The sequence below is a fragment of the Zeus faber genome (assembly GCF_960531495.2).
Source record: "Zeus faber genome assembly, chromosome: 2".
Lineage (NCBI taxonomy): Eukaryota > Metazoa > Chordata > Actinopteri > Zeiformes > Zeidae > Zeus > Zeus faber.
Window position 1 is genome coordinate 24,691,272 of NC_137189.1, and position 20,581 is coordinate 24,711,852.

The 20,581-nt window shown below is 44.8% G+C and overlaps 2 protein-coding genes across 2 annotated transcripts; both read left to right on the forward strand.

Moving 5' to 3' along the window:
* Window positions 1-1,805: 1,805 nt before the first annotated feature.
* dusp27 (dual specificity phosphatase 27) lies at window positions 1,806-11,498 on the forward strand. The gene is made up of 6 exons (XM_080019886.1): window positions 1,806-1,945; window positions 5,004-5,162; window positions 5,241-5,359; window positions 6,729-6,960; window positions 7,976-8,193; window positions 8,287-11,498. Exons 2-6 carry the CDS (start codon window positions 5,059-5,061, stop codon window positions 11,094-11,096), a joined length of 3,483 nt encoding a protein of 1,160 aa, XP_079876012.1. The 5' UTR covers window positions 1,806-1,945; window positions 5,004-5,058; the 3' UTR covers window positions 11,097-11,498.
* Window positions 11,499-12,032: 534 nt separating this feature from the next.
* Window positions 12,033-17,314, forward strand: LOC307246081 (histone deacetylase complex subunit SAP18-like). The gene is made up of 4 exons (XM_080021881.1): window positions 12,033-12,201; window positions 14,768-14,877; window positions 16,159-16,281; window positions 17,017-17,314. The coding sequence occupies exons 1-4, from the start codon at window positions 12,130-12,132 to the stop codon at window positions 17,171-17,173; spliced, it is 462 nt and encodes a 153-aa protein (XP_079878007.1). The 5' UTR covers window positions 12,033-12,129; the 3' UTR covers window positions 17,174-17,314.
* Window positions 17,315-20,581: the final 3,267 nt, after the last annotated feature.

Here is a 20,581-nt window from a genome sequence, read left to right on the forward strand (position 1 = left end):
TGAAGAATATAATGTTTTAGTTTGAAGAATATTTTTTTTGTGTTAAGTACAGCTTAATGCTTACGTTCATATCCAAGCTCAAATTATGATCCGATAATCACAGTTTCATGTTAATGTTCCTTTTAGTCACAATTTTTATTTGATTTGTTGTAATTTTCTGATTAAATAAAATTTTATTTAAATGATTTAAACATTAAAATATAGAACAATATAAAATGCCCCTGAAGATGGAGGTTATTTATTTTCACTGTGCCATAAGGAATTATAATATTGTATTCATAATATTTTAACCACTTTGTGTTTATCAGGAATATGTGAGTATTATATATTCATTATTTTTTTAGGATCTATTTTATTAGGATAAATTATATTTTATATTCCTATCACATTGCTCCCATAATGCATCACTCTCCGTTCCTCAGGACGTAAAACGTAAACAGAAATAACAATATAAAAAACTATGATGGATTTATTATTCATCTGCACCAAAATATAAAAATCGTCTTTAAAAACATTCAAAAAAACAACAACCTGCTTTAAAACAGTTGAAAATAAACATAGAATTTAAATTAAAACTAGATATTCTTAAAAAAAAATGAAATAGCGCCAGGAACAGTCTGTTTTACAGTCTTGTAAAATGATATTTGGATCCTAATTGGATGTAATTGGATGTAATTGGATGTAATTGGATGCAGTTAATTCCAGGAAGTTGGCGTTGATTGTTCACAAGGGGGCGGGGCTTACTAATTAGAATATGAATCACTTCCTGTGCCATGCGGACAGGGAAGCTGCGTTCTGTATCGTGCGCTTTAGGGTTTTCTCAGATGGGTTCCTTCATCAAAAACAGAAGTAAACAAACGGGGCCGAAAAACTGTATTTACATTTTTTTTTTATGTCCTTTACTTCTACAGTACGTCTGTTGATGTGTACTTCTGTCTACTTCTATGTACTTCTGGGTACTTCTGTGTACTTCTATATTGTGCCTTTTCTTTTGGACCAATAATTTCTGTCGTCTTGTTTTATGTCGGACATATTGTCTCTGAAATGTTTTTGTCACTATGTAAATGTGAAATATATCAATACTAAAACATTAAACTCACTCATTTATTCAATTTAAAGGTCATCACAAATAATAATGAAATAATAATAAAGTTTTAACTGGTTCCAAACCGGATTCACTGACGTTTGATTTTTGTACCAGCGTCACTGAGCAGGCATGTGCTGATGCTAACAGCATTCTAATAGCTCTACTGCACCACCCTACTACTACTCCGCCCCACCGCTTCACCTTACTGGACCACCCCACCGCACTACCCCATTGCGCCACCCTACTACACCCACTGCACCACCCCACTGCTCCACATCCACTGCACCACTCTACTGCAACATCCCACTGCTCCACCCCACTGATTCACCCTACTGAAGCACCCCACTGCACCACCCCACTGCACCACCCTACTACACCACTCTACTGCACCACCCCACTGCATCGCCCTACTACACCACCCCCGCACCACCCTAATGCTCCACCCTACTGCCTCACCCTACACCACCACCCTACTGCCCCACCCTGCTATACCTACCCACTGCTCCACCCTACTATACTACTCTATTACACCACCCAACTGCCCCACCCTACTAGACCACCCTAATGCCCTTCCCCCCTCACCACCCTACTGCACTAGTGACATCAGGGTAGTGTCTGGTGTCAGAGGGTTCCAGATTGAAGTAGAGGCTGGTGGGTGTAGGGCGAGGGTGGAGGAAGGGGCGGGGTGGCGAGGGGTGGCTCTTTAGGAACCTGAGTCACTGGTCACACGGTGGCGGACAATGTCCCAGTGGACCACCACCACCACCACCGCCACCACCACCTCAGAGGACCCAGTGGAGGACTTGTAGGAGGACTGGGTGGAGTACGTAAAGGACGACCTTGGAGGACTGGGTGCAGGTAGGTGACAGAGGAAAGTTTTCTCACTGGAAATTGGATGTTAAGTTGTTTCTTACTGGTTTGAACTGGTCTGAGCAGCTGCTGCCAGGCCAAAGATAGCATAGAGTACACACACACACACACACACACACACACACACACACCAGGCTAAAGATAGAGCACACACACACCAGGCTAAAGATAAAGTGCGCTCGCACACACACACACACACACACACACACGCACAGTTTATTGTTATTTTTGATAACTTAATTTATTAAAGTATTTTTCCTCATCACTCCTGTACGGCACTCACATTATTTCATAGAGTATATATAGTATTGTATTATATTATTATAGTACATAGTATGAGTGTATTTTATTATTATGGAATAGAGTATATATAGTATATTATGTTATATAGTATGAGATTATTATATTATTATGGCAGAGTATACATAGTATTATATTAATACAGCATATAGCACAGTTTATATAGTATAACATTATAGTATAAAGTATGTATATAGTATTATATTATTGTATTATTATGGTATTGAGTATATATTGTATTATTATAGTATATAGTATATATAGTATTTGATTATTAAGTATATATTTTAGAGTATAAATAGTATTATATTATTATAGTATATAGTACCATTTTTATAGCATTACTTTATAGTATAAAGTATGTATACAGCATTATATTATTATGGTATTGAGTGTACATAGTATTATATAATTATAATATATATTATATTATTATAGTATATAGTATGTATATAGTATTATATTATATTATTATGGCATAGAGTATACAGTATATAGTATTAAATTAGTATAGCATGTAGTATATATAGTATTAAATTATTATGGTATATAGTATTAGATCATTATAGTATATAGTATTAGTATTGTTATAGTATATACTGTATAGTGTTAAAGTATAAAGTATAGGGTATATATATATATATATATATATATATATATATATATATATATATATATATATATATATAAAATATTAAACGCAACACGCTCAACAAAGAGCTCATGTTTTTCAGATTTGGCCCAAGGAAGATAACATTTGTTTTATAAAATCTTCTGTTGCACGGCCCCATGTTGCTGGGATCTGTACACAATTCCTGACAGCCCAAAATGTCCCCGTTCTTCCATGTTCCATGGCCTGCATACTCAGCAGACATATCACCATTGAGCATCTTTGGGTTTCTCTGGATCGGCACACACGACAGCGTGTTCCGCTTCCCACAATATCCAACAACAGGAGTGGGACAACATTCCACAGGCCACAATCAACAACCTGATCAACTCCATGCGAAGGAGTGTGTGGAGGACTGTGTTGCGCTGCAACAAGCAAATGGTGGTCCCACCAGTTACTAATGTGGGAATTCTGTCCCACCACCCACGTTGTTTTCTGGGGTGTCTGTGACCAACGGAAGAATATCTGTATCCCTAAACCTATTCAAACTGGCCTCGTGAATCATTTCAGTCATCTGATTTCCATTTCTTAATTATTTTACATAAAGTCATTGAAATCGTAGAGCGCCTTGCCTTGCCTTTCTATTTTTTGTTCAGTTTAGTATATTATTATAGTATATATAGTATTGTATTATTATAGTACAGAGTATATGCAGTACTATATAATTAGAGTATAGAGTGTATATATCATAATATATTATCAGCGCATGTAGTACAGAGTATATGGGGGGAATGGGGGGAATGGTAGCTCAGGAGGTAGAGCTGGTCATCTAGTAATCTTAAGGTTGCTGGTTCAATCCCAGGCTCCTCCTGCTAGCATGCTGTAGTGTCCTTGAGCAAGACACTTAGCTCCTGATGGCTGCGTCCATCTGTGTTTGAATAATTGTAAGTCGCTTTGGATAAAAGCGTCTGCTAAATGACTAAATGAGATGTAATATAGTATTATATTCCTCTAGTGCTGTATATAGCATATAAAGTTGTGGGCGTCTCTGCCCACTGGTAGGGGTTTAGGGAGGGAGACGGAGTCTTTCTGGCGGTGGATTGCAAACACGGCGAGAGTTTTTTATTATAAAGTTGAACAGAAAGGCTCGCTGGCCAAAAGGATAATCAATCAATAATGATTTTGGGCGCAGGAGGAATGATGTTCCGCTCGGACTTGTAGTCGGCAGACGAGCCCGTGCACCGATCCCCTCTGCCAGACACACAAACATTAAGAAAGCTCCGGGCCCTGAGTCGTCCGACTCGGCAGCATGGCTTCCTTTCCTGTGGCCACTGCTTGACCACGCCCCAACCAGGCCACAATAGTACTATATTATTATAGTGTAGAGTATATATACACAAATTAAAAGAAAAACCTGAGTGTAGAAACATAAGGAATGCAGGGTTAGTGCATGGACATCCCATAAATAATGCTCTGTGGATGAGCAGGCCCAGTGAACCTGGAGTTTGGATGAAAAAGAAAAGATCGAAGGGATTGAGAGTGAAACATTACAGACAGCTCACCTCAGCAGGAACACCTGATTATAGATCTAGAAAGACTTCAGGAAACATGATCTGTAGGACAAACACAAGAGTAGCTCTTCCTGTCCACGCAGGAAGTGATCATACTGTGCATTAGTATAGTAGGATATTGGTACTTGTCTCCAGGAACTGGAACTAAGTGATCTGGTCTACAGGAAGTGAAAGAAATGGAACACAGTGATCTGATCGGATGAGTCACCATCTTCACCACCAGGGGGTGAAATGCTGGACCCCTACAGTGAGGGGGTCCGGGGGCTCTGTACAGAGGAGGGTGGTCTTGCAGTACATATACTGAATATACATTATATACAATACAAATTATTATTACATTTGATTAAACAAATAATAATGCTTCATTTCCTTCTTCCTACCTCAGAGTGTGAATTGTTGATACAGAGGTTTATTGAATATTGTTTATTTTTAGGGTTATTGATCATTGGGGGTTTTTTTTTATTCTCATCACTTTATTATTCTTATTGACTATTTGTTTTGATGTGTGCTGCTTACACACCTCAATTACAAACACCTCAAAAATGTCTGTCTGTCTGTCTTTTAGGAAAGAGGAAAGGAAGGAGGGAAGAAGGAAGGCGAGAAGGGAGATAGCGGTTGCCATGGCGTCGGGCAGCGAGGACCAGGCTGTGCTTGGCGGAGAGGAAGGCGGCGGCGGCCATGTTGGAAACATCCAGGCACACTACCTGCGCTGCCCCTCCCCCAGGTGGGTTCACTTCTCTTCTCTTATCCTATCTTTTCATACCTCATCTTATCTTAACTCATCTCATATTGTCCCCACCAGCTTCTCCATGCTCTCAGAGTCCAGGTTCTCCTCGATCTCGGGTTCCGATGCAGCGAGCATCTTCATGGAGCCAATCCACCTCTCGTCAGCTGTGGCTGCCAAGAAGATCATCAGCGAAGGTAAAGTTCTGAAGATCCACCGAAGATCAATCGATCTATCTATCTATCTATCTATCTATCTATCTATCTATCTATCACAGCAGCTCACATCAAAATAAACAATGAACCAGAAGGATATTAATAATAATTATCATCATCATCATAATAATCATAATATCATCTTCAGAAAACACCATATTATGCCGTTATGATACAGTATAATCTCTAAATACCATAATATAAAATGTTATTTATCTATTATAACCTATAAATACCATCATATGAGGGTATTTTCTCTGAGTCCTGACCCACTTCCTCTTTGTTATGGTGTAATTCCTAAAGGTCGCCATGGCAACAGGAACAGAACATTCATAATTGCTCCACATCCATACCCCCCGTCCCCCGACACACACACACACTCACACACACACACACACACACACACACACAATAGGGTGTCGCCAGATGATTTTCTGAACATGCACAAAAATAAGGAAAATGTGTTTTTTTTTATTTAAAAGAAATTTCACAAAAAGAAATTACATTTTCACAAATAGTTCTCTCAGTTAAATTATTCAGTTGGTGCAGAATGAATAACTTCAGTAGGCTTCTGGGTGTGTGTGTGTGTGTGTGTGTGTGTGTGTGTGTGTGTGTGCTGCACGGCTGCGCGGAGCGTCCCTGTAACTATAGCTACTCACTCTCCCACTCCTGTCAGCGCACCTGTCACTCCCAGACAGCGCAGAAGAAGCGTAGACACTTTGCTGACAGAAGAGCTGCTGCACTTGCTCTTTGCGTAGCACGCATGTGAATAAATGTAAATATGATACAAATGTATATATTTAAATTCCCAAGCTTCAATTGAACAAAATGTGGGACATTCCTTCTGGTTGTGGGACGCGGGACGATTGGTCAGACTGTGGGACTGTCCCCCAAAAATTGGGATGTTTGGTCACCCGTTGAGCGATATGGACGTTGGGTTGATGGGTTCGTGAGACTTCTGGACTTTTTTTTTTTAGGGTTGCCAGCCAAAAAGTTTGAGAACCCCTGGACTAGGAGTCATGAATCATGAGTTCATGAGTCATGAACCAAGGGGACTGTGGATTACTAAGGGGTCTTGGACCACTAGGGGTTGCAGTAGACCCCAGTGGATCACTAGAGGTTCTCAGACCAAACAATACTCGGTGAAATAATACTATTTTTTTTATGCTGCAAAAAAGTGTGTTTTACAGGAAATGGTTTAATTCTGTTTCCTTAACATTTGTTTTACTGTTTAAAGCTGGTGAGCTAGTTAGCATGCTAACCAGCTATACAGCTTTAGCTCCACCTACTTCACAAAGGGATTTTGTACCAGTTTCTGGCTTCCATCCTTAAACATGGTTTTCCCTCCCAGAGCTGCCTCCTCATGGAGTTCGGGTGGAGTCTGTCCCGGAGTCCATGCTGGAGAGTGCTGAGCAGCTGATGGTGGAGGACCTATACAACCGGGTCCGGGACCTGGTGGACGACCGCAGCCCATACAACACACCCTGTGTGCTAGACCTCCAGAGGGCAATGGTCCAGGACCGCCTGGAGGCGCCCATCAACCCCGTGGACGAGGTGTGGCCCAACATCTTCATTGCTGAGAAGTGAGTCTCATAGAGACTAGTGAGAGCTGCAAATGGGAGAGGGAGAGGGATCATGGGGTCAGGGAATATACACCGATCAGCCACAACATTAAAACCACCACTAATAACCACTTATATTGTGTAGCTCCCCCTCGTGCCGCCAAAACAGCTCTGACCTGCAGAGGCATGGACTCCATAAGACCTCTGAACGTATCCTGTGGTATCTGGCACCAAGACGTTAGCAGTCGATCCTTTAAGTACTGTAAGTTGCGAGGTGGGGCCTCCATGATTCTGGTTTGTTGTTTCAGCACATCCAACAGATGCTTGATCGGATCGGACCCTAACCCCGGCCATCCACATGATATAGAAGAAAGCATGATTTATAAGACCAGGCCACCTTCTTACATTACTTCATGGTCCAGTTCTGACACTAACGTGCCCATTGTAGACACTTTTGGCGGAGGACAGGGGTTAGCATGGGCCCTCTGACCAATGCAGCCCCATTCGCAGAAAGCTGCGATGCGCTGTGTGTTCTAAAATCTTTCTACCATAGCCAGCATTAACTTTTTCAGCAATTTGTGCTACAGTAGCTATTCTGTGGGATCGAACCAGACCAGCTAGACTTCGCTCCCCACATGCATCAATGAGGCCATGGGCGCCCACAACCATGTGGCCGGTTCACGGTTGTCCTTCCTTGGACCACTTTTGGTAGGTACTGCATACCGAGAAGACCTCACAAGACCAGCTGTTTAGGAAATGCTCTGACCCAGTCGTCTAGCCATCACAATTTGACCTATGTTAAAGTCACTCAGATCCTTACACTGGCCAATTTCTCCTGCTTCCAATACATCAACTTTAAGAATTGACGGTTCACTTGCTGCCTAATATATATCCCTCTTCTTGACAGGTGCTATTGAAATGAGATGATCAATGTTATTCACTTCACTTGACTTCGTCAGTGGTTTTAGTTTTGTGGCTGATCAGTGTAGGTTGTATGTTTGTAGACCTGCAGGTGATGGGTTTCCATCTCTTCCAGGTCGGTTGCGGTGAACAAGGCCCGACTGAAGCGCTTGGGGATCACACATGTGGTAAACGCTGCACACGGCACCGGCGTCTACACTGGTGCATCGTTCTATGCTGACATGGGTGTGCGCTATCTGGGCGTGGAGCTGGACGACTTCCCTGATGCAGACATCTCTGCCCACTTCAGGACCACGGCCGAGTTTCTGGATGAGGCGCTGCTCACGCATAAAGGTGCAATAATTGACTATTGATTGATTCCAACCTTGGATTTGCATCAAAACACTATTTTTTGAATAACAAGGTCAACTGGTGTCACCTTTGCAGGCAAGGTGCTGGTGGACTCCATGATGGGCGTCAGCCGTTCAGCTGTCTTGGTGGCGTCCTACCTGATGATCTTCCAGCACATGAGCATCTTGGAGGCCTTGAGCTCCCTGAGGAAGAAGAGGGCCATCAACCCAAACGAGGGCTTCCTCAAGCAGCTGCGCAAGCTCAACGAAGCCCTGATGGAGGAGCGTGACGATGATGATGACACACTGAGCCAGTGCTCGGTCATTGACGCCCGTGCCCGCGCTCGCATCTTCGGCAATGGGGAGGAGGAAGACGAGGAGTCCGATGGGGAGGAAGATCAGAGCATGATTGGGGTTAAAGCCCAGTCCATCATGATGGAGGAAGAGGAGGACAGTGCAAGTGTCATGAGCAGCGTGGCCTCCAGCGCCTCTGCCACCGCCCTCAGGGCCGGTCTGATCGGTGCTCCCAAAGGGCCAGAAAACCAAATTACGTTGGACACCCAGGAAGAGCTGGGCCTGCCCGGGAAAGACGGAGGAGAGGATGGAGTAAAGGACAGTGAAGACGACGATGGCGTGGACAGCATGATCCGCGAGTGGCAGAGGAGGAACGAGAAATACCAGAGCGACGATTGGTGGGAGGCACAGTTGAACAGCGACGAGGACGATGGTCCCATGAGGAAAGCCGGGGAGGGTGGAGGCACCGACCTGGATAGCGTCATCAGTGAGGACATCCGAGCCGTGAAGGAGCGGGTGAAGAAGCGGGGTAGGCGCCCGCCCTCGGACGCCATGTCCACCTCAAGCTGCACGAGCTACTCGGATATGTGGAAACAACGCCTAAGGGAGATCGAGGAGCAGGCCGCCGCTCGCTACCGGAAAAACGACCAAGACGCTGAGAGCTCCACCACAGAGGAAGGTCCGAAGAAGAAGGTGGATGATGATATGCAGAGTCTCCTTTCTGATACCAGCTCCATGTACACCTTCTGCCAGAGGAACAAGGACAAGCTGACGCCTCTCGAGCGCTGGCGCATCAAGAGGATCCAGTTCGGCTGGAACAAGAAGGAGACCGAGGACGGGGACAAAAGCAGCATTTCCGGTGTGGGCGGGGAGAAGGTGGAAGGCGAAGGAGAAGTTCGAACACCAGCCTTCGAGGACGTCAACCTAACAGCCTACCAGACCTGGAAGCTGAAGCAGCAGAAGCGCTTTGGGGAGGAGAACAAGGACGAGGTGCTGGAGCTGAGCCGAGGTGAGGACTCTGCTGCCGTCAAACGGAGGCAAAGGAGAGAAGAACTACTGGAGCGCTCACGGAAAACCCTGGAGGAGAGCCAGTCCATTTGTGGCTGGGACACGGAGAGCTGCGTTAGCGGTGGCACCGTCCCATTGTCAGCCTTCTGGGCTGGATCAGGGGTCACGGGACCACCGAGCGTGCCTAACGATGACACCATGTCCATGCTCAGCGGCAGGTCTTCCATCATATCCTCTGTATCGCAGGCCCGCAGCACCAGATCGATGCAGGCTCCCGGCCCCCCACTTTCTGTGCCCCCCCTTCCCCCGATTGTCCCAGTGCCCACTGTCCAGGGACCTGGAGGGGAACCCATGGTAAATCTGTCCAGCATCCAGAACTGGATCGCTAACGTGGTCTCGGAAACTCTCATGCAAAAGCAGAGTGAGATGAGCCTGCCGCCCCCCTCAAGGGCAGGGTCCACACTTGGCTTCGGCGGTACCTCCAGCATGGTGTCTGGTCGGGGGCTGGATGATGACAGAGCGTCTATGCTGAGCGGAGCGTCGTACTCCACTGCGTTGTCCCGAAGTTGTGTTGGCAGGACAGAGTCAGTTCTCTCTGGGGCCGGGATCTCTAGCGCATCAGGACTCAGTGGGTCGGGCTCTAGTCTTGTCTCAAAGAAGAACAAGATCACCACCACCAGCGTTCCCCTTTACAGCCTTTTCCAAGACCAAGTTGACCTGGGAAAGCTGGACTCCATGGACAAGAATATAAAGTCTGAGATGAGGGGCAAGATGGCCACCTACGAAAAAAAGAAGATCCTGGAAGACAATAAGCGCAGTACGCTCTACAAGAAGAAGAAGCCCAAGGAAGATGAGGATGAGGAAGAGGAGGAGAAGAAGATGAAAGAGGAGGAATTTCTGGCAGAGCAACAGAAGAAAACGCAGAAACCAGCGAGGAGCTTCGGCCTCTCGGGATGCCTGAACCTCAATCCAGCGCTGGAGAAGGACAGGAACACCAGCGTGGATGACTGGCTGCGGAGTGTCAGGCCTCCACCCAGGAAGCCCTCCCTCCACACCGACAGAGCCGAGGCTGGGGGGACTGACGACCCCTATGACGACATTGATGCCTCCGCCTCCGAGTTAGACTTCTCAAGCCGCAGGGCCTCCTGCGCCGCTGAGGAAGAGGAGGAGGAGGAAGGTCATACGTTCACGTCAAGGTTCAGGTCCAGGTACAGCGGGGACCTGGACCCATCGAACAGGGACGGGAGTCCAGAGTCTCTTTACAGGAGTGTCCGGGTGCCGCTGGACTCCGAGTTCCCCTCCAACGGGTTCAGAGCCTCAAGGTCGTACAGGGGTCACGGGAGGAGCGACGAGGGGTCCGAGGGCCCCATGGACTTCTCCGCTAAGAGGAAGCTCGGCTATAACTCACAATACGGGGGAAGCGGGAGTCGGCGAGAGGAAACCCAGGACCGAGACGGGGAAGAAGAGGACGATGTTGCAGCCTTCATCGCCCAGACCCGACAGCGGGTCCGAGCCCGGGCCGCCGCTGAGGCCCAAGACGACGAGGTGCTGGCGGCCTGGAGGGCCCAACAGGAGTCCAAGAGCCACCACCAGGGGGAGTCCTAAGACCAGTCGGAATCCCACCACCAGGTGGAGTCCCACCACCAGAGAGAGTCCTAACACCAGATGGAGTCAGATCACACAGTGTACCGAGGGATTACGTCTATCTCCTTCAAAATGGTCTTTATTAAAGTATTTTATAGTTAAAGCCCTGGACTCTGTTAGATCTGGAAATAAACCACATGTCACATCTGCATGAAAAACATTTTTAACAACTCGCTATGAGATTGTTTTCATCTTTTTTTTAAGTTAATATATTGTTACTAATCTCCCAGGCTGAATTTATAAATTAAAAAAAAAAAAAAAAAAAAGTAGAATCTGTTTATAATTCACGTTGTAGTAAAAAGAAAACGATCATCTCTGAAATTAGTTTCTGGAAAAAAATATTTTGGTTTTGCAATAAATGTTGTGAAAAAAATGATAATTATTCCTTTAATTCAGGTAATATGAAGTACTGCATTCAATATATGCAGCTTTATACTTTTACTATCGAAAGGCAGTGGTACATAGCTTATTCATGTGTCCTTTTGTACTGTATTCGTACTTTGTACTACATGATATAAGGGAATCTGTTCAAGTACTGCAGTTGATCCAAGTGTTGTGGCGAAATATTACAAGTTTTACATCCCATCCTGTCCCTTTAAAGACAGACCGACAGACAGACAGATATTTTAATATTATGTGTCCAGAGAAACATCGTTGAGATCAGAAATTAAGACCCGAGTTCGATTGAATTTTTCGAGTGTTTTGGATTAAAAGACAACGCAGTGGGGAGTTTGTTCAAGGGAACGGCCACAAATGCTCGTAGCTCTGCACTTGTTCAAAAAAAGGCGCCAGATTCCCCGTTTGCCGCGAACGCATCTCGACCCCGCGGGCGCCAGGATCAACCCGGAAGTAGTTTTCATCGGGGCCGTTATGTTTCCGGAAACGCTCCCTGTCTGAGGGGCGAGAGACACGTTAGTGGGAGAATTACAACCTGGACTTTAGGTGATAATAATAATAATAATAATAATAGTGGAAATATTGATAAATAGCGGTGATGGCGCTGGAGTCCAGGGTGACGCAGGAAGAGATTCGGAAGGAGCCGGAGAAGCAGATCGACCGGGAAAAGGTTCGTTAAGGACGTGGATGTAGCTGCGGTGCTAACGCTATCTCCCCGTGCTCGCCTCGCTTTGTGCGTTCCTCGGTCTGGATGCTTAATTATTATTATCATTAGTTTCAAAGTGCCTAACTATTCAATTCATCTCGTTTTTAGATGCTTTGTTATCATTTTCAAATATGTATATTTATTATATTCTTTAAGCTGAAAGGTTGGTTAGATTATTATTACGGATCCCCACCATCCCAAACATGGTCTTCTCAAAATCAGAATCACTTCATTCGCCAAGTAAGTTTTCACATACAAGGCTGTGGTTTGTTGGTGTATAACATTATGTTAAATATATTTGTTTTTTAAAGTGAACAAACTGAACAGTAGTGCAGGAATGTGCAAAAAAAAATGACCAGGGGGAAAAGAAAGTCGAACAAGGATGTCCAAAGATGTGCGTTCATGTAACGCATTGTGGTAGGTGTGGTGACTCAAAACAGCGATACGATCCGCACCGTGAGTATTGTGATCCGTGATCCGCACGCCTAGCGTCGGCCGGGGTCGACTGGTGAGTGGGGCTGCGTTCCTTCTGAAGTCCAGAACCATTTCCACTGTCACTGCGTTGAGCTCCAGGTTGTTCTGGCTGCACCGGGTCACCAGATGGTCAAGCTCCCACGTGTAGGTGGACTTATCCCCACCAGAGATGAGCCCAATGAGGGTGGTGTCGTCCGCTCTTCCATGGTCTCTTATTTTATTGCTATTTTTATTTTTCTATTTGTAATACTCTTCCCAGCACAGTCTATGGAGTTTGCCTAAAAGGGATTTCACTACATGCTGTACACTGTGCAGTGCAGCATCAAAAGATTTGTCACATACATATTGTATGTGACAAATCTTTTGATGCTGCCGGTGCTCCCTGCACCAGTCCTTCGGCGGCAGGGAGCAGGGACCGGCGGGGAGCAGGGGGGTTCTCCGCTGTGCCCCCCACGGTGTGATCCCCACACTCACAACATTTCATGGTCCCCCATGTGAAAATAGTCAATCACCTCTGATTTTGGATTCTAAATGGGATGTGAAATTATGGAATGATACACGTTTATTCCTGTCTATTAATGTTCCAGCGTCCGGAATTTCAACATGCGTCACATAGCACAGATAAAGGGGCCAAAATGAACAGGTTGACCCGGGTGTCATGTTCACATCAGAGCCGATTGGAGTTGGAGCCGATTAAAACCCGGGTCTATTACCCGGGTTTTGGCTTTCTCACTGGTGACGAGTTTGTTTTTGGTGCAGTGGGAAAGGGGTACTGCTCTGTTTGCTTCACAGACCAGCACAAATCTTTTAAAAGAGGAATTAATACCAACTGTCTGACAAAACAGCAGATGAGGGAAGTATGTATTTAAAGAATAATTTGTGTTAATAATAATGTGTGTGGTAGGTTGACTGTAGGATGCGCCACACGAAAACTTTCAAATTAGGCCGTGTAGATCTAATATGAGCGAAGTTTCAGCAACTGAATTGCTTATTTCTGACCTCAAATTTGTTTAGAAACACATTTTGGTGGACTGTTACTGTGAAATAAGTGAAAGTTTATGTACTTCATACAACAGGCTCTCAGAACTGGGGTAAACAGTTTTGGAGTGAGTGTGGGGAGCAGCAGCATTTTCATTTGAAGTGACACGGACACACGCTAAAACAGAGCGTCAGAAACAGGAGGGTCATAGAGGCATCTTAGAATGGCTAGAATGCATAAACTGAGTGTTGTATTCTCAGAAAAATACTTCAAAGACATGTTTTGCTATATTAATCTGTTGAAAAGGGGCGTAATAGGTCCCCCTTAATTACATTTATCAAGTTTAAAGATGCTTGATTATTAACATGATCAAGTTTAAATGCCCATTGGGTTTAGCAACACTATTGGGGAAATTGTGGGACCACTTGAAAGAAAAGCCTTTTGCAAGAATATCCACATCCCTTCAGAGGGTCAGTGTTGTTCTACTAGTTAAAAAATCTTGTTCTCGGCCCAATAACTTTTAAGATGGTAACCATGGCAACAGGTTAATTACCGATTTAACTACTAACACTGTTGATGTTGACATTATTCAGTAATAACATAGTAATAATTTAACCCCACTTATTCATTGCTATCAGTCTCCGTATTAAGTTAATATTTATTCATCTGTACAGTATATCCAGCGATGCTTTGATTTATATTTTATTTTATCACATCAGAAGTCATACTGCTACTGCCCAGATACCGCCTTTTAACTTAACTTATCCTTTACTTACTTATCCACTATCACTTTTTCTTTTGGATGTTGTATGTATGGAAATTGGCAGTTTTTGACTGTTGTTTTAAAGTCTGTGCAGTAACGCACCGATGTCTACCACAACTAGTTCCTTGCATGTGAAAATGTCCTGGTGACGTGAACAGATTGCAATTGAAAGGGATTAAAATTGGGCCAGGGTCAGGATGGTTCTTCCCTCCACAGTTTGACCTTTGACCCATGGTTAAAAGGGGTTCAGACAGTTCAGGGTCAGGACACGTCTGCCTTCTTGAGTTTGACCTTTGACCTATCTCCTGCTCTAGACATGTCCGCTACTGCTGCGGGTTTTCACCACCAGCGGCGGGAGGCACCACCGCCCCGATGAGTTCTCCAGAGGAAACGTCCCGTCCAGCGAGCTGCAGATCTACACCTGGTGAGGCTACCGGGTTAACTAGCAATATGGTGGGTGCAGGGGGCGGTTGTCGGCCATTGCTCCCGCTGCGCGGCCGGTGCCGGGGGTGGTGGAGGGCCCACATATCTGGCGGCCTGCAGGCATCGGTGTTGGGGGCCCTGCTGGCTTGCAGGTGGTTCGGCCAGGGTGTCAGCGCGGGACCTGGCACTGGGCCTGCATTCTGTGCCTGGCGCCCACGGCCCAGGGTTCTGCGCCTGTGCCTGCGTCTTGTGCCTGCACATGGGGGTGGGTTGTATGTGTGCGCCTCAGGGGTGCAGGGTCTCCTCGCACGTTCCGGGACTGGGTTATGCTCCTCGGAGCTGGGCGTGGGTGTTGCTCCGTGGGTATCGACTACTCTGGGGGCTGGGGGGGGGGTCTTCTGTGCCTGCAGGGTGGGGTGCTCGGGGCTTTCCTGCGGCTGTGGGGTGTCTGTATGGCCGCAGGCCTCAGAGATGGCTCCGGGGCCTTTTCCGCTGCTTGGAGGCGCTACCATAGCATACCAGACTTATACACCAGACCCAATTGGGATAAGTCCTAGACACACACACACACACACACACACACACACACACACACACACACATACAGGCGGTCTCATCACAGGCATACACACACCACCAGCACCTGCTTTGAACACATGCCCAACACCCTCCTGGAAACATCCCTCTCCTTTTCTCCCTCATTTACTGCCATAACTATGACAGGAAGAGGCTGAACTACTGTTCCACTTTTTCCTGGACTTAAATTTACTCGGTTTTTTCGATACATGTTGTCGTCTGATGTTTCTATGTTTATGTTTTTCCATGTGCATGTTTATTAGTCTCGCCCATGGTGAATCTGCCCCTCTTGGAGTAGTGATTAGTTGTTTATAGACCCAAACATGGTAAGATAGTTCTCCAAAGAGGGGGATTGGTGGTTCAGTCTAACAGCACAGGTTAAAAAATAAATGACAAGCCATCTGATGCTTTATGGATGTAGCTGCGAGTGAATGGTCAAACGGTCGCAGTTCTTCCATCATGGCAGAGAATACATTTAGCCAAATTGTTTGAATCTCCAGTCGAGTTTCCGTCCAAATTTAAGGCGCTGGTTGTGGTTCTGTACACCCTACATTTGGTTTCTACATATGCGCACTAGAAATCAAAATGGGTAAAAAACACATTTACCACAGGCTTCCATGTTTTGCCACACATAGTAATGATAATGATGTGTGTGTTCAGGGTTTCTCTAGATGTATGATACTAATACTAATAAAACTACTACTAGGATGGACGCCACCTTGAAGGAGCTGACCGCTCTGGTGAAAGAAGTTTATCCTGAAGCTCGGAAGAAAGGAACGCACTTCAGCTTCTCCACCGTCTACCCCGAACCCAAGAGACAGATCTACCGGTACGTGTCATTTCACTACATGCTGTATATGTATGCTCTTTATGTATATGAATGTGACAAATAAACATCTTGAATCCGTAGTACTCAAGAGGCAGGCCTACCACTATTACTGCAGTAGTAAAGTAGAACTACCCACTGGTTCGTAAAGTACCACTGTTAGTTTCATCCTCCTCACCTAATAATTGTACAGGCCTGGAAGCGGCAAAAAAATATATATATATATATTTTTTTTGCGCCAAAAATAACAGCACTGTCCCCTAAATAAAAAACACATAAAAATAAAAAAAAGAATGGAACAGCTCAATCCTGACATATGTGCTATAATTCACATTCTGTAATGTCCAGTCCACTGTTCCGCACTATTTTCCGCCATGAGAGCACTTTTGTAAATTGCAATTAAAACAAACAAAAAAATAAAATAATATTAATTAAATAAATAAAAGCAAAAAGTTTAACCTTGTCCATTTTTATTTTTTTTCTTCACCGTTCCTCCAGTTAAATTATTGGAGAGGTCACATTAGCTACAGCGGTGGTCTCTGCATCCTACGCAAAGACCAGAAATACCACTGGCGATTACCATTATTAGTCTCAATTTCAGTACTGTAATCCTAGTATCGTAGTAGTTTCTTATCTTTATTTTGTGTCTTATTTTAATATTCCCAGAGTAATGAACAGTGGCAGAGCTATATCAGTACAATATATATATATAATATTTTATAATATTTCATATCTCAGGGTGAAGGACATTGGCAGCACCGTGTCTGGGAGGAAAGGTTCCGACGATTCGATGACGCTTCAGTCGCAACGTTTCCAGATCGGCGATTATCTGGACATCGCCATCACCCCACCCAGCCGGGCCCCGCCCCCCGGAGCCAGGCCACGCCCCTTTTGACGGGCAGCAGCCATGGCTTTTCTCACATGATCCACCCCCTTCCCAGCAGGCCCCGCCCCTCTGGATATACTGTTAAGATGTGTTTGTGTTCTGCAGTGACTTGTTTTATAAACTCATGTAATAAAAGTGATTTTCTACAAACTTGTTGCGTACTTTGCCTTTGCCAGGAGGATTAAGGTATAGCCAGCAGGGGGGAGCACTGGAACATCTGGTTGAGAAGAAATAGACGAAATCTCAACAGTGACTGCCGGACGAAACACGGCACTGTCTCCACTTCGTGTGTGTGTGCGTGTGTGTGTATACATATGTATGTATGTGTGTGTGTATGTATGTATGTATGTATATGTATATATATTATAGACAGTCCAGATTAATGATGTAAATCAAACCAAAATCATTATGTTTGAGCTGCTGCAACAAATTTAAATGTATCTTTTTGAGAAAATACTAAAATGTTGGGTTTGGTGTTTTATGTATATAGGCTTATGGTATGTACAGTAAATAGCTATATAGAGAATTTAGGGTTTATTTATTTCGAATTTGGTGTTTTAGGTTCGTTTCTTATTATTCAGAACTAAAACTGAATGAGATTAAAATAACTGTAAAGTTATATAATTATAATATAGATATAATTGATCATGATTCATTTTCTTGAATACTGACGCTGCTGCTTTGCAAAGTATGTTGCAGTACCGAGTCCGGCGGCTAGAGGACGCCTTTCACTAACGTGTTTTATTATGCTTATTCATAATAATAACGAGTACTTTTGAAGAACATAACTGAAGAACAGATTCAAGAAAAACATGTAATGAAAACAGACGAACTAATACAATAACTTTTATGTAAAATATTTATAATAAAACGATTAAAGAATAAATAACTAAATACAGAAATAACTGGATATTCTACACCCACAAGGGATTCTGCAACACTTTTCATATATATACAGTATACAGTATTTATTAAAAAAAAAATCCCATCAATTTATCTCTCTCCAACCCTCACAGTGACGGCCCTGTGAGCGGAGAGATGATATTTAACTTTTTACTTCACTTTCTACCCCCTTGATCCAGGATGAAGCAGGTAAAGAAATGACTTCCACCCCATTCTGACAGTCAATACTAAACTCACCAGGGGCCCTCACTAAGACACACACACAGGCCCCACTGCCTTACTGTACTGTATGTTGCATACTGTACTGCATTCTGTACTGTTACTGTATTGCTGTGCAGTACTGCTGTATAACTGTACTGTACACTACCTCTCTTCATTCACATGCCACTTTACTGCACATATCTGTATATACATAATACTCTATTCCTCTTATTTCTATTTTGTATTCCCTCAGTCTATTACCACTTTTACTCATTTTATTCTATATACAAACTGAATATCGTTTTAGGAATCAGTTAGTTCAGTTAGTTAGGTATTGTGTCAGTTGGTGTTTATTGGGCATAATCTCAGGGTGCGTTGCAATGACATTTCACTGCATATATGTATGCTATAAGTATGTCATAAATAAACATCTTGAATCTTGAATCATTTATGTAACTTAAACTTAACATGTCTTCTGTTTCACATACGCCCTGCCCTCTAGCTTCATCCTTATTGGCTTTCCCCGCATGCATGAAGGTCTTACTGAAAATTTGAATGTACTCATCAGCCTATCAACTGTGACCAGCCTCTATGAAGGGGCCCTGCGCCCACTGCCCTACTCCCCATTTTCTTCAGCGACAATTCATTGAAGATAGATGATTACAAAAAGTACCCTGAAGATGAACAACGCTAGCTTCCCACCACAACGGCCATTTTCAGGGCCAGGCAGTGCGAGGGATCTCGGAAATCATTTATGCCGCATGGCAGACAGACAGGAAGCCTGCCAAACAAGTGTCACCAGCTCCTCTCTCGGTAGGTGGAAAAGAGCTTAAAGTGCGGTGCACAGTTGGTGGCAGCGGCCGACAACATCGCCCCCCCTCAGCGCTTCCCTGGCCACCTTGCTGCCTGCCATCAAGCTGGCCAGGGAATTCATATTTATTTATTTCATTTAATTAACGTCGGAAAACGAAATAAATACATGTACATTAAAAATATATTTTTTATTGGTTTTTATTTTTATTGGTTATTTTTTAGTGTACGTGGGCTGGTCCGCACCCAGAGTGGGCCAACTGTCCTCAATCCAAGGGACTGGTGAGGGACCGTGCACTTAGGTCACTGTGGGTTCCTCTTGTGAACTTCTGCAAAGTTCTTAGAACTATGAAAAAGTTCCTGCGGTGCGAAAAACTCCTAATGAGACGTGTTATCGCGCTGCAGCTTGCGGCTCTCAAGCTCTCAACAAACCGACTGTAGAGAGACCGTTCTGTATGCTGACTACACAGTGCCTGCTGCGTTACATCATGCCGGGAGACTGGTTCACCTCAATCGATCTCATGTATGCGTATTTTCAAATACCCATCCTACCGGCAGACAGACGGTTTCTCCACTTTGCCTTTATGGGAATAACCTAAGAGTACCAACAGATAGCGTTTGGTTATTCCCCAGCATCGTGCACCTTTTCAAATTTGGTGGAGAGAGCACTGAATCCACTTCACATATTCTTGGGCTGTCTCACTCCACAGAGTTCGCGATAACACACACCAAGTCCCTAGTGACACATCTCTCCCAGCTGGGTTCGTCATCAACTGGGGGAAGAGCAGTCTTTTTCCCAGGCAATTGGTGGATTACCTGGGCATTCATCTAGACTTGCTTAACATGAAAGCTACACTGACAGCCCCTTGTCAGAACGCTATCAAAAGGGCAGTGGAACACTGCCGGCCTCTACGGCTGATGACGGCAGTGACCATTATGTGTCTGTTAGGACTGATGTCAGCGGCACACATAGCAGTGCCGCTCTGTCTGCACCACATGCGTTCCATCCAGAGATGGTTCATTCATCTGAAAGCAGATGCTGTGTATCACAAAACACGTTTGTTGATGATCCCAGGCTTGATCGGCGACGACCTGAACCATTCGGGGAATCTCCCGGTCCTGACCCTTGGTGCATCCCTGGAAAGGACGTCCAGTCACGTGACTAACTTCATGGATTTGTCTCTGACTGTAGCGGGAGGCGTCTGCCACCCCTTCGCAGTAGGGGAGAGTGGCCTAATCCCTTGTCTGAACACATAAATGTGTTGGAAAAGATCGCCTCCCTTTTAAGGAACCACAACGTTCTATTCAGGATAGACAACCAATCAGGGAGGTTGCGGAGAGCCTGAGAGCACTACGGGCCAAACATAGGAGACCATCAGAGAGAGAGTGGCGCCTGAAGCCGGACAAAGTTTGGCAGATCTGGCGCCGCTTCAGAGAAGCATGGGTGGACTTGTTTGCAACCAGGGAGAACACTCAATGTCCACTCTGGTTCTCCCTTCACCG

Excerpts from the sequence above, each read along its gene's own strand:
- dusp27 (XM_080019886.1), top strand. The coding sequence starts at position 5,059 with ATGGCGTCGGGCAGCGAGGACCAGGCTGTGCTTGGCGGAGAGGAAGGC. Across the intron at positions 5,163-5,240 it reads CTGCGCTGCCCCTCCCCCAG|CTTCTCCATGCTCTCAGAGT; the intron begins GTGGGTTCACTT and ends TGTCCCCACCAG. Across the intron at positions 5,360-6,728 it reads CAAGAAGATCATCAGCGAAG|AGCTGCCTCCTCATGGAGTT; the intron begins GTAAAGTTCTGA and ends TTTCCCTCCCAG.
- LOC307246081 (XM_080021881.1), top strand. The coding sequence starts at position 12,130 with ATGGCGCTGGAGTCCAGGGTGACGCAGGAAGAGATTCGGAAGGAGCCG. Across the intron at positions 12,202-14,767 it reads AGCAGATCGACCGGGAAAAG|ACATGTCCGCTACTGCTGCG; the intron begins GTTCGTTAAGGA and ends CTCCTGCTCTAG. Across the intron at positions 16,282-17,016 it reads CCCAAGAGACAGATCTACCG|GGTGAAGGACATTGGCAGCA; the intron begins GTACGTGTCATT and ends TTCATATCTCAG.